The sequence below is a fragment of the Macaca mulatta genome, chromosome 7, assembly GCF_049350105.2.
Source record: "Macaca mulatta isolate MMU2019108-1 chromosome 7, T2T-MMU8v2.0, whole genome shotgun sequence".
In the NCBI taxonomy this organism is placed as follows: Eukaryota; Metazoa; Chordata; class Mammalia; order Primates; family Cercopithecidae; genus Macaca; species Macaca mulatta.
In genome coordinates, this window is record NC_133412.1 from 172,845,641 (window position 1) to 172,861,684 (window position 16,044).

The window sequence follows — 16,044 nt, forward strand, 5'->3', positions numbered from 1 at the left end:
TCCATACATGGCTGTGCAGTTGCCGCGAGGAGAACAGCCAGTGCTTCCTAAGCATCAGCTACGCACCTGCCAGGGCTCCCCCAGGTGTTAAGCCCCACAACAAGGCGAGACTGCCAATGCTAGGAGGGCAAGTGGGCCTGGACTCCTGTGGCTCCCCACTGCCATCCCATCTATCTACAGGGCACATCCCTGAGCTAGGGTCCACTTCCCAGGAGCCGGCTCCAAGTCACCCACCCCGTTCCCTCCAGGCCAGGCCAGCCAGGTAGGGGCAGAGGATACCCCTGGAGGCATCCGGTTGGTCATTTCAGTGCAGAATCCACACACCTGAGCCCCACGCTCCAGGGCTGGCTGGGTACCCTCTCCCCACTGTGGCCAAGGAGTGGCGCAGGCTAATGAGCTGCTCAGAGGGACAGCGACTGGGCACGGGCAGCCCTGCACATGTGCCTCTGGACACTGCCCTGCACCTCCAGCAGCGTCACCCCACCGGGGGCTCCACCTCTAACTGCCACACTGGACGGGACACAGGGCCTAGGGCTGGGGCTGAACTCGGACACCCAGATCCTTGTGCCCACCGGGCAGGTCACTGGCCCACCTGAGCCTCAGCCCCTCATCCAGAACATGTGGGCTTCTTTGGGGCACACACTCACGTTCTGCAGGGAGTCCTGGTAGGAGGGCGGCAGGGACGCAAGCTGCGACTCTGAATGGTAGGGCGAGAAGCCTTTCCGCAGCGTGCGGCACTCTCCAGAGCCTGCCTGCTGCAGGGGAGAGAGAGAGGGGGGTTAGACGGAGGGCCAGGCTGAGGAGGCCAAGGGCCCTGGGCGTGGCTCCTCACAGCAGCAGGGTCTGCTCGAAGGCACGGCCTCAGAGGACCCCTCCACCCTCCCCTCCACACCCCTTATCCATCCCCCAAGCCGGGATCAATCGATCTTCACTCTCCCCAACTCAGATGTCAGCGATCCACTCTCCAATGTGGGCTTCGTAAACATTTGCTGGATGGCTGAATAAACAGAATGAATGAATGAAGGAGAGCCAGCGAGAGTCAGTGAGGAGGGAGCATCTCTCCCACCCCGAGACCCACCCTGGCTCCTCCGCTCCAACATCCTGCCCTTGGGTCCCTGCACAGACAGCACCCAGAGGGCCTGGGACAGCCATTGGCAGCACACGGGGCCACATCCACAGGCAAGGCCTCCCACCTCCCACGGGTTCAGGACTCTAGGGAGGCTCTGCCCGGGCTGCCTCCGCCATCGGACGGACAGGGAGCTCCTAAAGCAGGTCCTGGATGCTGCCTCTGAATCCCTGAGAACTCGTGTAAGGAGTTGTAACTAATGCCCTGTGCACAGGAGGGAGGGAGGAAGGCAGGCCTGGCCTTAGGCCCTTTGCTTAAGAGCAAAGCAAACACCCCCAACCCCCAGAAGTTGGGGCTGGGGGCTGGGACCAGGAGCCAGAATGAATCCACGGGTCCCATAAATGTCTCCGTGTGTGAAGGTCAGTCCCACAGTGACCCTCCCATGGCCCAGCCCAGCAGAAGGCACGGCCTTTCTTTCTGCTTCACTAAGGGGTTTTGGGTGTTTCTGGCCCAAACACCCTTTTCTACTTCAAAGGAACTGAGAGAAAGCGGCTGGGCAGATAAGACAGGCGGAATGTGCCATAAATCAGCAGGCTGTTGAGTCAACCCAAACAAACTGCAGAGGAGAAGAGACAGAGGAGGCCCGGGCTGGGGCTGGGCTGGGGCTGGGCTGGGGCAGAGGCACAGAGGGCAGGACAGGCCACAGCCATGTCTGGGGTCCCAGTTCCATGCACCAGCCCCTCGGCCTGGCTGTGAAAGATCCCCCACACACCCTGCTTGCCTCCCTCAAAAGCTGGACCTGGCTCCGCACTTCTCACAAGCCCCAGCCTCACTGAGGCCCAGCTCTGTGTTCTCCCAACCCCTTCAGAGCCCTGACCAGGCCCCCCACCGGGGCTGGGCGGTCTCAAGAGCATGGCTCAAGGGCCAGCAAACAGCCGTGTCCTTCGAGGCGGGTGAGGAGGGGAGTGGAGGCTTTACTACCAGCTCCCACGGAGGTCCGCGGAACCATGACCGGAAAGCAGGGATCCGGGCAGTGGCTCCCCTCATTAAGTAGCCCACACCCACCAGACGCTGGTCAGCCAGGGCAGCCGGGCACTGGAGGCTGGGGGCTGCTTCCTGGGCCTCGGGAGGACCTGGGTGTGGCCGAAGGTCGGGGAGGGGCATAAAGGAGAGAAGTGGGAACCAACCTTCCTGCAGGGCCCCCACAGTGTGGTGGGTTTGAGATAACCCTGGTGAGCATCGCAAATGGGTCTCAGCACGGGGACCTTGGGTACAGCCCTGAACCATCAAATGGGACTGCCGCGTCCCGACTATGGCATTAACCCTGGCTGACCCTGCCCGGGTTAACCAGAGGCACTCACAGCCCCCAGCTGGGGGTCAGATCAAGGAAAGCCCCCACACACCCACCCACCAGGTACCAAAAAGAGGAAGAGGCTACAGCCCCCACCCCTAGGCCCAGCACTCACTCACCCTCCCCCACCCATGAGTGACACCCCTCCCCCACCCTATCAGAGTCACCCATGCCTCCCTAGGTCACCTCTCCTGAGAGATGTACCCCTAGCTCCACTTAAGGGGACAATTCCAAACCACCTGATTTTCTTGGCCAGGACTCTACAACAGTAAGAGAGTTACAAAATCTTCTCCAATGGAGAACGCATTCTAAGCTAGCACACACTCTGAATGCGTGCATGCACACACACACAGTCTGACTACTGGGCCACACAGCCAGGAAGGGTACACCTGGGATTGGAACCGCTACCCTCCCCTCCAGCCGGTCCTGCCCTGCCCAGCTTGTTTTGACTCGGGCGTCCCTTCCTCCCCATCCTCTCTGGCCCTCGACCAAATGGGCTCCCACGTGCTGTTACTGAAAACTCAGTTTGCGCTGCCGTCCTCTCCCCTCCCCCAGATAATTTCCCTAGGAGGAGGTGTGTGCACGAGCTTGAGGGAGGTTTTTAATTAGCTGCATGCAATTCCCACCCTTGCCTTCGGTGAGCCTCTATAAACATTTGCATGTCCATAGAACTTTATTAGCAAGCCACAAAGCCAGGCAGGAAAAACGCACAATCTCTCATTAAGGGGCAATGTGACTAATGACGCATCAAATGAGTAACCATTATTGCACTTAAATCCAAATTAAAAATCCTGCTATGAGACAGGTCGCTCACTTTGCAGAATGAGATTCCCTAGGATTTCACCGAGGAGGGGAAACAGGAGCTGAAAGCACCTGCTGGGCTTGGTCTGCGAGAGAAGAGCTCGCAGCTAAGGAAGGTGCTGGCCCTTCCTGGGGGGTGCGGGGGTCCACTGCGCTCCCCAGAAACACCCGCCTGCCCAGTCTCCCTCGGGTGGCTCCCTCAGGACCCAGGGAGAAGGGATCTTACACACGGAGCTGCCAGCTCAGAGCTGAATCAAGATTTCCCGAATCCTTAACATGGTGGCCCCTTCCACTCTGGCCAGGCCCAATGCACATCACCCACTTCTAGGGCTTCCAGAGGGCAGCACGAGGGTCCTGGACTAGGGAGGAAGAGACCCAGGAGATTGCAGGGCCCCTTTCCCACTGAGGACTGCAGCTCAGGACACCCCCAGCCTATATCCAGGGCCTTGACTGCAACCCTGCCCGACTTGGGGCCCAGTGGGGACTCGCTGGGTGAACTCCAGTTGTTCCCTGGCCCTCTCTGGGCCTCTGCAATGCAGCCCCGCCTCCTCCCCGGCAGCGGGCTCGGGGGGACTCCATCCTTCACCTTCCTGACTTCCCGGGAATTCCTGCCTGCAAAGCTGCAGGGGGCCTATGTGGGGCTACCCTAGGGTCACCCCTAGGGAGCATTGTCAGAGGGGGTGCTGAACAGAAGGAGGATGAGACCTGGAGCCCACCCACTCCAGCCTGCCCACCTGAGGCTGCCTGTTTGGGAAGGACGGGTGGGGTGGCTGCGGGTACGAAGCCCCTTTCTGGGCTGTGCTCAGGGGAGCTGCTCTCACCCTGCTTCCTGCTCCCAAAGAGCTTTTGGGCCCTCAAATGTGCCTTCTGCTGCATCGCTTATGTGTCTAAGAGGCACAAACAGAGCACCTCCTGTGTGCCAGGCACAGTTCTGTGCCCCATCAGGGAGGCAACAGCTAAAGGGGAGTGAGGGCTGGGGGTGGGGGTAGAGGCAGGCGCTGAAGAGGGGGTGCCCTCTGTCCCGACCTGGCCAGCCTGCCCTAGTGACCACTTGGACCACCAGCCCCAGGGCCCCAGGCTGATTCATACGGAATGCCCTGGGAAGGAGTCCCCTTAGAGGGCCAGCTGGTGCGACTCTGGACCGGTGTCTTAGTGCTCAGTGCAGGGACGGGTGGGCACCTGCGAGGCTCCTCCTTCCTCAGCACCCTCCAGGATGCCCGACAGGTGAGCATGGGCCCTTGGCACCGTGTGACACAGCACAGCTCGGCTCGGCTGGACAGCCAGGTGCGGCCAGGGTCCAGGACCACAGTGGACAGCAACGCAGCCACGCCCCCTTCCCCCTCCCAAATTTAGGTCATGCCAATGATTGCGTCTGACTTAGGAGACACTGTGGGGCTCAGGGAGAGGACCCCAACACAGGCCTCCCCAGCCCAGCCTCTCCTGGGTCAGGTGCCCTCCTGCTTCTGGCCTGCGGGGGCTCCAGGCGATCTGTCACAAGAGGCCAGTTTTACCCAGCTGAAGAGCTTGAAGGTGCCGTCTGCAGGGAGGGGCCTATGTCCACCCTCAGAGTAATGGGAACCTGGGCAGGAAAACGCCACAGGAGCCCAGGCCCCATGCAGCTCCTGCCCGCGCTAACAACGCCTCTGCCCTGAGCTTGTGCTGAGATGGTCTCCAGATCCCCGTGGTCACTGCAGTCCCCAGGCTGGGACGGAGTCCAGGTTGGAGGACAGGAAGCTGGAGAGAGTTCACATTTCCCGCCAGTCCCACTCCCACAGACGAGCCATCATCCCAGGGGCTACGGAGGAGAGAGGTGAGACCCGGGGGCAAGGCCAGAGCCCAGTGGCCACCCCATCCCCAAGACCTGGTGACCTCCCTCCAGGAAGAGGAAGCACTGTGGGAGCTCCCAGGGTTGGTCAGTGACACGTCATCAATGGTCTGGGTGCTGAGTAATAAACCCAGGGCCTGAGCGGCCTGTCAGGCTGACACCTCCCCCCAGGAAGTGCTGGAAGACGGTGCACCCTCAGCTGGCTGGGCTGGGGGACCCACCTGGAAGCAGAGACTCCAATGCAAGACTTGGGGAGACCATTCCCCCAGCAGGGGCCCCAGCAGCTCCAGGGGCAGCTGGGGCCACAGACTAGCCTGGACTCCACTGTCCTGCTCCAGACTAAAGCCCACCGAGATTCAGCTGTCATCCATCTCGGGGGACCCTCAGAGGGAGAGCACAGAGAAAGCGGGGAGGATGCAGAAAAGGGCAGGGGACAGGGCTATGCAGCACAGCGCAGTAGCCTCCGCAGAAGACAGTCCTCAACCTGCCCCACGGGAACCACATCAGAGCTGTTCCCACGAGGGCAAGCGGGTTTGTGTCCACAAGTCAATCAGTCATGCCTGTGGGCTGCTCTGGAAGGGGGTGCGAACTCGGCACTGTGTAATGACATTGTGAGTTCACCGTCTGTCTGCGTGGCTGGACAGGTGTGGTTCACCTCCCAGGCCAAGCCCAGGGCTGGCACACAGTTGGTCACTGGTTCTCAAATGGGGGTGGCTCTGCCCCTAGAGGACAACTCGCAGTGTCTACAGACACTTTTTAGTGTCGGCTTGGGCATGGGGTGGAAGACCCCCGGAGGGTAATGCAGGGCAGGTATTCTGGGGCGAGCAGTCTCAGGACGGGGAGAAGGGGACAGAGATGAGACCATGTGGAGGCCTGAGAGCCGGCAGGAGAGTGGCCGGTGCCTAAAGGGCCTGGCTCCACGGGTCATTGGGCACAGGTGGGAACTCAGTTCACCCAGCAGTTCCCCAGTCCCATGCCCTGTCCAGCAGGGATCTGGCTGCAGCCCAGGGCGCCTGGCATGGTGACTCATGCTGGCCCTCAGAACTGTGCAACCCACGCAGAGCCCTCAGCCCAGTACCCACCCAGCTCAGCAGCGCTGGAGACTTCCCTCAAGGATCTAGGCAGCTTCCCACCAGGAGCCACAGCTGGGTGGGCATGTGGGCCCTGGCCTCGTCTCCACTAACTCACATAGACTTGCAAGCCTCTCCTCCCTCCATGCACTGCAGGTGTCTTGCTTCGAAGCGGGGATTAGCACCAGGATCCCAGGCACCTGGGCAAGGTGCATGACAAGGGGCTCGCACCATGGGGAGCCCTCAGGAGGCAGTCGCTGCATGACTCTTGCTATTATTTTGCAAAGCTGGAAGTTTTGCCAGTTAACGCCAGCTCCAGCTCGAAGAGAGGGCAGATCCCAAGAAGACTCCAAAGGTAGGGCCAGCGCAGCCTGGGAAGGAAGTGCTCCCAGGAAAGAACGGGAGGGTGCTGGGGACGGGGGGACAGAGCACACAGCAGCGCACAGCACTCAAAGCAGCCTCCCGACCCCCACAAACAGCACTGCAAACACGCCCCCCACCGGGCAGCTCTACCTGAAGCCAGCTTCTCGGGCGGCCATAGGGGCGGGGCAGCTAGAAGGAAGGAGAACAGTGTCACCCAGTAAATGCCAACCATGCCCATCACTCTGCCCAGTGCCTTCCCTGGACACCTATCAGCCCAAAGCCACCAGGACCTCAGCTGAGCCGGAGTGGTTTTCCCACACCGAAGGCCAGGGCTGGGGCTCGCCAAGGCAACTCCAGGAGCTCCATGTCTTCAGAAACTCCAGATTCACAAGGACTCACTGAGTACCTGCCATGTGCCCGGCACTGGGTCCCTAGGAGCGCCCACCACCCCCCAGAGCCCACCCCAAAACTCACACCAGGGTGAAGCCACCCCAAGTGCCCTGCTATCCTCCCAGGGAAAAGCAACCGTTTGAGAGGCTCTGGGATGGGGTGCCCCAGCCTAGAGGCACCCCAAGATCCCAGCAGCTCAGAGGGCCAGGTGGGGGAGGCATACCCTATCTGGCCCCTGTTCTAGCCTCAAGGCGAAGATGACCTGCAAGGTCGCGCACAAGAGCTACACAGTCATACCAACTGGATTTATTTTCTTTTTCTTCCTTCATTTTGAGAGAACTCGTTTGTAGGGGAAACAACAAACACTGGGGCATGTTAGGGGGGCGGGGGGTGGGAAAGCACAGGAAGAACAGCTAATGCATGCTGGGCTTAATACCTAGGCCATGGGTTGATCTGTGCAGCAAACCACCATGGCACACGTTTACTTATGTAAGAAACCTGCACGTCCCGCACATGTACCCCAGAACTTAAATAAAAGTTGATAGGAAAAAAAGGAAAAAAGAACAAAGGGGCTGCCGCTTCAGCTGGGGGTCCAGTGACATCTTCCCAATCTGCACTCAGATCAGGCGGTAGAGATGAAGGGTGCGGCCATGTGTGGCTGATGTCACTTACCTGTGGCTGGCACTGCTCTTCCCCTGGTCCCATGTCATTTCACACCCGAAATCCCATTTTTCAAACTCAGGTGTATGCACCATTCAGGGCCATTCGGCCTGGGACTGATGAGGTAACACGCAGACCAGGTCTTGTCCACCACGAGGACCATCCCTCCCTTCCCAGGTCCCTCTGCAGGCCCATTACTTGTTCCAGTGAGGTAAGTGAGGGACAGGCCTGTGGGAGGCTTTGAGGTGTGTAGTTTTTTTGTTTGTTTGTTCGAGATGGAGTCTCACTCAGTCACCCAGGCCGGACTGCAGTGCTGCAATCTCGGCTCACTGCAACCTCTGCCTCCAGGTTTCAAGTAATTCTCCTGCCTCAGCCTCCCAAATAGCTGGATTACAGGCGCCGGCCACTACGCCAGCTAATTTTTATATTTTTTTAGTAGAGACGAGGTTTCACCATGTTTGCCAGGCTGGTCGCAAACTCCTGATCTCAGGTGATCTGCCTGCCTTGGCCTCCCAAAGCGCTGGGATTACAGGCGTGAGCCACTGCATCCAGCTGAGGGGTGCAGATTTGCAAAACCTAAATCCTACCTTGGCTGAGTAAGCCAGAGCAGCTCCTCAACTTTCCGGGCCTCTGTTTGTCTGCACATAAACTGGCGTCAGGCGGAGGCTGGCAGAGGCTACGGCTGGCCCACAACGGACAGGAAAGATCACGGTGGTTAACCTGCCACCCTTACCACTGACCACTCGACTCCCAGTCCTTTCCACAATTTGCCTTTTCATTCTCTGAACAATGTATGTGTCAGACACCATTAGTGTCCCCATTTTGCAGAGGAGGAAACTGAGGTGCAGAGAGGTTAAGTGACCTGTCCAGTGCCACTCTGCTGGCAGGTGGCACCAGTGAGACTTGAACCAGGCCCTCTGGCACTGGCATCCTGCACTTGGCCTGTCAGCCCTGGTGACTCTCCCCCAGCATCTGGCTCACGGTGGACACTCCTTACACTGCTGGTTCTAGGGCATGGAGGTGGAATTTCCCGTCTCCATTCTGCCCACGTTGCGAGACTGACCATCTGTTCATTGGCCGGAAGGCTGGAAACAGGGGGTTTCCTCTCTGGGCAATGTACAGGCTGGACTGACTCTGAGGTTCGACTAAGGAAGCGTTTAATGTCCTCCAGAGACCCAGAGACTATACTGCCTATAACAGAGGTGACAGGGGCAAGGCGGCCAACCCAAGACACCAAACACGCAGAGCAGGGAAGGGCTCAGAGCCTGCTACCAAGGCATGGACACGCCGACCAACAGATAAGCCCACGTGGACCACCGCGAGGCCAGCATCTCCGGAGGAACCTGGGCTCTGGACAGCCCATCCTCCTTGGGACACAGAACTGAAGCGCTGGCCATGGGTTGAGACAGTAGCAGATTGATCCCCTCGCCCCCCGCCTGGATGGGCTCAGAACTCAAAGGACAAAGAGCAACGGTTCCCTCAGGGACGGGCCAGGCCCAAGGGGCAGCAGAGGGCACATGGTCAGCCGGACCACGAAAGATCCCAGGCCCTTGGGACCACCCGGGGTGCTTCCCAGGGGCCACGTCACGCTGTGCTGGGCATTCCCATCACCCCTGTCTCCCAGGTGAGGACCCGGAGGCTCTGGGAGAGAGAGGATTTCACCTGAAGCCACACAGCAGGTGAGCGCTGGGGCGGGGGCTATTGGAGTTTACAGGGAGAAGAGCCTGTCTACAAGCCGGAGAGAGGCCTCGGAAGGAGCCAGCCCTGCTGATACCTCGATCTCAGACTCCCACCTCCAGGACTGTGAGGAAATACATTTCTGTGGTTTAAGTCCCCCAGTCTGTGCAACTCTGTTATGGCAGGCCTACCAGACGAATACAACATCCATGTCAGGAAATTCACCTTCACCCAGACCTCAGTTTCCCCATCTGTGCCTGGTGTGAATTCTGGGTCTCTTTCAGCGGCCTTTTGGTACGTGGCAGGCCAGGGGAGAGGTGGGCACGGGTGGGGAGGGGGCGGGAGGAGGGGGCGCCGGGGGCCCTTCAGTCACCAGCCCAGACCCCAGCCTCGCTCCCCAAGCCGGCCCTCTGGTCTAGGGAGAGAGAATATTAGGAGAGCTCCTTGCTCTTTTGTAAAGCTGGCTTTTTTTGGCGCACAACGGAGGCTTCATTTATCAGCCCAGCAGGGGAGTTAACGAGAGGCCCCAGCATCAATTACAGCCGCCCCCAGCCCAGCCCAGCTGGGCACAGAGAATCCACAGGAAAAATAATAACGCGCACGGAGTCTTGAGATGAATCATCGCGGAGGAAGCAGCTGTGTTGATGAAATTTTAAAGCCAACATGAGAAAGAAAATACGAACAGCAATACAGTAATTGAGTCTGTGAACATGCTGGCACATTTTTAATTAAAGCTATTTTGGAGTTAAATAGAGGCCATGGGTGGGGGGAGGTGGGACCATGGGGAGTGGGAATCCGGGGAGGCTCCCTACCCTCCCACCGAAACCCCAAAGCCACGTCACCTTATGATATTCCAGAGAAGGGCACGCCTCTGCCCTGCTTTTCACCACAGGAAGAGGCCCTGCTTTGCGCAGAGGTGGGGGTTTCTGTACAACTTGATTTCCCTGACAAGATTTAAATGCCAGAATCACAGAATCTCACGAGCCAGAGTCCGTGAGGCTTAGGACAGCATCTCATTCAAGGCTGCGATCTCTTTCTTCAAGATTCCCGGCTAGGCGCGGTGGCTCACGCCTGTAATCCCAGCACTTTAGGAGGTCGAGGCGGGCGAATCATGAGGTCAGGAAATCGAGACCATCCTGGCCAACATGGTGAAACCCCGTCTCTACTAAAAATACAAAAAATTAGCTGGGCATGATGGTGGGCACCTGTTGTCCCAGCTACCGGGAGGCTGAGCCAGGAGAATGGCGTGAACCCGGCAGGTGGAGCTTGCGGTGAGCCGAGATTGCACCACTGCACTCCAGCCTGGGCGACAGAGCGAGACTCCGTCTCAAAAAAAAAAAAAAAAAAAATAGATTTCCAACCATGGTCACCCAGCCATCTCTTGGTGACCTCCAAAGATGGTAACCTCACTGCCTGCTGAAGCCCTCTCTTGGTTAAGTGGGCCTTCCTTATTGTGAGCAAGAAGAGCTTCCCCTCTTGGCCATGGAGACTGGACAGGGATCAGCCACAGGATCCCCAAGGCACATCCACCCAGTTCAACCATGCTGAGCACTGGAGACACAGATGTGGCCACTCAGGCCCTGCAGCCCTGTCCTGGAAAAGATGACAGTCCCACAGGGGTGGGGACCAGGATCCACAAGGATAGGTCATGACACCCTATCAGCAAAGGTGGGCAGCCCAGGGACTGAGAGAGCTCAGGGCAAGCACCAGGCCTCCTATGGGTAGTCAGGGAGGGCTGCAGACAGGAGGCCAGGAGAACAGAGACTAAGTAAACCCTATCTTCCTGGTGCCTCCCTGAGAACGGGGCCACCACTGTCCTCGCGGGCAGGGCCCTGCCATAAGCTCTCTTCACCTCCCCTATCCTCCAGGGGCCTCTCTGTGCATGTGGGTCCTGCAGGCTGGACAAGGTGGTGGTCAAGCAGGAACAAGGGTGAGACTGGCCTGCCAGCTCCCTGAGGGCAGGCCTCTGCCTGGCCAGCCCTGCATCCCCAGGGCCACGTACATAGTAGGTGGTCAGCTACACACTGAGTGAATGAGTGCCCACTTCTCAGTCCAGCAGAGACCTGGGAGAGAAAGTGACCTAAGGATCCCCATAAAGCTGGTGCCATTGAAGCTGCCCCAGGAATCCAAAGGCAGGCTTGGGACCCACTGCTGCCCCTCCCTCACCCTGCCTCTCTGTCTCTCTCTCCTGCATGGCTCAGCACAGCAGTGCCCTCCTCCGTGGCCAGCAGGAACCCTGCCCATGATCCCAGCTCCTCTAGTTCCTCCTTTTTTCTTTTTTGAGGTGGAGTCTCACTGTTTCCCAGGCTGGAGTGCAATGGCGCAATCTCGGCTCACTGCAACCTCCGCCTCCCCGGTTCAAGCGATTCTCCTGCCTCAGCCTCCCAAGTAACTGGGATTACAGGCATGTGACACCATGCAAGGCTAATTTTTGTATTTTTAGTAGAGACGGGGTTTCACTGTGTTGCCCAGGCTGGTCTCAAATTTCTGACCTCAAGCGATCTGCCCACCTCAACCTCCCAAAGTGCTGGCTTTACAGGTGTGAGCCACCACACCCAGCCGTGGCTCCCCTGGTTCTGCTGATGCCATGGGCTCTGGGGATGCCACCAGCTCCTGGAGCCTCAGTTATGAGGTTCAGGGGCCTCCACTGCAGCATGGGGACAGGGTGAGGAAACCATGCAAGCACCAGGGGCCAAGGCCCCAGCAGCATACATCTGCCCTCTTTCAGGGTGCTGGGTATGGCCCTGACACCACTTGCTGGGAGCCCCGGGGCAAGACCTTTGCCTGCTGCAGAGTCCATGCTGAGAAAGCAGCTAGGGATGGGCCCTGGGTGCCCTCCTGCCACACCACACAGAGATACAAGCTCCTTCAGCCACCACTCCAGCAGCATGGCTTGACCGGGCATCATTTGGGGAGAAAGCAAATTTCTGCTAAGGAAACGAAACATTTTGCTCCCTTTTCGCACTGATGATCTCTGAGTTCCGCACCCTGGTTGTATGTAACAACAAGCAGGCAACAGCAGGTTTCTGCCCCTAAATTCCAGTCCAACTGCCTGCAGCCAGCAAGCCTGCGTCCAGGCAAGCGCCAGCAGCTCCCCAGTCATTAGGATCTGATGTTGGTGCCCTGCAGGCCTGGCCCACAGATGAGGATGTGAACAGAGCCCTGCTGCTACCCCCAGGGAGCAGGTGGCAGCAGGCCTGGGGAGGGAGAGAGCCCTGGGCAGAGCCAGCCACTCCATCCTTGGGGCTCAAGGCTGAAGCTGCCATCTACCTCCACCTGTGCACAAGTGGGTGCAGGGCAGGCGGACACAACTTATGGTGGAGGGCCCCCTGTGAGACCAGAAGCACCCCAGGAAGGAAGGCAGAAAGAAGGGCTGCTCCTCCACAGCCCACTTGGGTTCAGGTTTTCTGCAAGTACATGGTCAGGAACTGGGGTGTATTTTTCCAGTGGGACACCGTGGCCTGCAGGGGCCAAGGGGTCAGGCACACTCCTGTCCTTGTGGAAACAGGACCATGAGCTGCTCTCTGGTTGGACTGCGGAACACACTTCTCATAGAAATAACACTGCAGGGCCGGGCGTAGTGGTTCACGCCTGTAATCCCAGCACTTTGGGAGACCGAGGCGGGAGGATCACCTGAGGTCAGGAGTTCGAGACCAGCCTGACCAACATGGTGAAACCCCTGTCTCTACTAAAAATGCAAAATTAGCTGGGCGTGGTGGCGCATGCCTGTAATCCCAGCTACTCGGGAGGCTGAGGCAGGAGAATCACTTGAACCTGGGAGACAGAGGTTGCGGTGAGCTGAGATCACACCATTGTACTCCAGCCTGAGCAACAAGAGCGAAATTCTGTCTCAAAAAAAAAAAAAGAAAGAAAGAAAAAGAAAGAAAGAAAGAACACTGCAAACAGCATCCCAAATTCAGAGCTGGAGCTTCCAACCCACTTCTCCACAGGAACAATGAGACAAAGAAACTCCAGATCAGGGCAGACGCGTGAGGTCACTGACCCGGGGGCCCGAGCTTCAGCCACCAGAGCATGGTCCTGGCCCTCACTCTGCAGAGCAGTAGCCCCCTGCCACCACCCAGAGGCAGGACTCCCTCTCCTACACACTGCATGCGGACTTTCTCCAAAGCAAAGGTCCCTGAGCCACGACCTTCTCCTGGTGTCACTTCTGCCTGCAGCGCCCGCACACCCTCCTTAGCAACCACAATGGCCCCACCAGGCCTGCAATGGAAGGCTTGCGTCTAGGGAGCCCTGCTCCACTGACAGGTGCGACCCCAGCCCCTCCTGCCCTCACCAGCCCTGGGAAGCCAGCCCGGCCTGTGGCCAAAGCCCTTCGCCACAGGGCACCTGACAGCAAGGCATGAAATTACAAAAGCCAGCCTTGCCATTCAGAGCTTGGCTATGCACTTGCACGTGTATGTTGGCGGGGGGGCGGGTGGGAGCGGGGTGGAGGAGAGTTCGCAAGAGGCCAAATGGGGAACATGTACCCTGCTAAGTCCCACCAGGCCCTGGGAACCTACCCCACGGCCCACGCAGTGGGGGCCTGAGGGGATGACCTCAGTGGGAGCTATGCTCCCTGCAGGGCCCGTGAGCCTCCCAGCAGCTGCCCAGTGGGCAGAGAGGGTGCCATGGAATTCCTGAGCTGGGCACTGGGCACCAAGCCTGGCTGGTCACCTAGCAACAGGGCCAGGCAGCTGAGCCATCCCTGTGGTTGGTTCCCAGAGAAACGCTTTGGGTATCCCAGGCTGACCGCTCATGGCCCAGTGGGAAGAGCAGGAAGAGGGAGACTGGGATGAAGCCAGGGATGCGCAGGAGGGCTTGGAGGCTGGGGGAGTGAGCAGCTTGAGGGGCCGCCAAGCCAGCTCGCCCCCAACACCCAATCGAGACTGCCCACAGCCTCCTCTCGGCAGCCCCCATGCCTGCCCCACCTGCAGCAGGGAAAGCCCTTGTCCTGGCAGTCACACGTCCCCTCCAAGCTCCAGCCACACTCAAGAGGCACAGACCCTCATCCAACCCCACCTACCCCCTGCAGCCGACCCCTCCCACACTGTGCCGCTGCTGCCCAGCTCTGCACAGGGTAGCAGCCTCATCTGTCTGTGGGTGAGGCCGGGCCCAGGAGGGAGGAGGGGACCCCAGCCCAGGGAGGAAGCGGCCAGTAAGTCCAGCATGGCAGAGGCGGGGAGGCTTCCATGTAAGTCTGCCCCATCTCCTGCCTGGATCTGCCCGTCTGCCAGAGGAGTGAAGCAGCCCATGTCTTCACCAGCTGGGTGTTGTCCACCCTCTCAGGCCCTGGGCCAGCCCCGAGGAGCTCGCATACCGGGCAGTCAGCATGGAGGGCTGGGCGGAGGGAAGCCCAGAGGCGTGGGAGCCAGGGTTAGGTCCCTGGCCCCACTTTCCAGGAGGTGACGGGTGGCAGTGGGAGCAGGTCGGGGGAGGGCATGGGTCCCAAGGGGAAGGGTGCCCTGGGTGAGCTGGAGGGGTGGGCGCTGGGTCACGGTCCTCAAGGCAGCGCCACCCACAGCCGGCCTACCTGTGCGAGGAGCTTGTCACCCTCCAGCAGCCTCACTTTGCTCTCCAGTTGCCTGATGTAGGTGGATGAGGGATCTGGAAGGACACAAGAGGAAGGGGGACATTAGCCTCCAGCAGACTCCGTCCCCAGTGCAACCACAATGGCCCCACGAGGCCTGCAATGGAAGGCTTGCGTCTAGGGAGCCCTGCTCCACAGACAGGTGAGACCCCAGCCCCTCCTGCCCTCACCAGCCCTGGGAAGCCAGCATGGCCTGTGGCCAAAGCCCTTCGCCACAGGGCACCTGACAGCAAGGCATCAAATTACAGAAGCCAACTGGCCTCATGCCTGGCATGGAAGGTTTGGGTCTGAGGAGTCCCACCCCACAGCCAGGTGAGACCCCAGCACCCCCTGCCCTCATCCGCCCTCCGGAAACAGCATGGCCTGTGGCCAAAGCCTTCCCGCCATAGAGCACCTGACACCAAGGCATGACACACAGAGGCCAGCCTTGCAGGACCCACCCGCCACCCTCACTGTGGTCCTCTGAGCTGTTGTCAGGACCTTCAGGACCTGTGGAAAGGTGAGGGGCGGGTGGCCTCGCCAGCCTGTGCTGGAGCAAGTCCTTCAGCTTCCAAGATGCTGCAGGCTCAAACGGAGCTCTCCTAAACACAGCCAGGTCACAGCCCACCCCAGGGTCGGGGTCCGGGGAGCCCCCTCCCCTACACAGTGGGGAAACAGCCTCCTGAACTTGCCAAGTCAGCATCTGGGATCCTTCACCTGATCACCCAGGAACTTCTCACAGGAGACGCGTGCCTGCAGCATATGCTGCAGGTGAGCAGCCACCTTCCCCATACGACAGTCAGGAACCCCATGGAACCCCCCGGTCACATGTCCCCAGTTTCTGACCTCAGGCTAAGGGAGCCCAATCTGTGCAGACCACTGGTGCAGGTGAAATTCACCCACCCTCACCACTGACCCTGCTTTCCAGTCACGTCAGGAAAACACAAAAATATCCCATCCCCACCCCCACACCCAACCATCCCACACCCCTGGTCCTGCCTCCCCCCAGGCCGGGAGTCAGCTCAGCCCCCAGGATGCCCAGAGCAAACCCTCAGGGCAGAGGGCTGGGGGAAGGGAGGAGAGGCAGGAACGGGACAGAGGCAGAACACCGGCCGGGTCACCCAGCGACAGCAGGTTTGGAAAAGAGGCAAGGGGGTGGCAAGGCTGTCCCAAGCACCCCTGTGGGCCACGAAGCCACCTGGTAAGGGATGGGCTATTAACACCTCTCCCCGGAGATCACCTGGCCCAGATAGATGCCAGCCCAGACGCCATCCA

General features: G+C 59.5%; 1 protein-coding gene across 2 annotated transcripts in view; it reads right to left on the minus strand.

Moving 5' to 3' along the window:
* Positions 1 to 16,044, minus strand: part of CCDC85C (coiled-coil domain containing 85C) — a 98,414-nt gene that overhangs the window by 9,407 nt on the left and 72,963 nt on the right. Inside the window, exons 2-4 of one of the 2 annotated variants that reach the window (XM_028851806.2) lie at positions 14,734 to 14,807; positions 6,627 to 6,665; positions 648 to 755 (exon numbers count right to left, since the gene is read on the minus strand). In XM_028851806.2, the coding sequence (XP_028707639.1) occupies positions 648 to 755; positions 6,627 to 6,665; positions 14,734 to 14,807 (221 nt within the window). The remainder of the gene's footprint in view (positions 1 to 647; positions 756 to 6,626; positions 6,666 to 14,733; positions 14,808 to 16,044) is intronic. The other variant, XM_015144468.3, reaches the window with a different exon arrangement.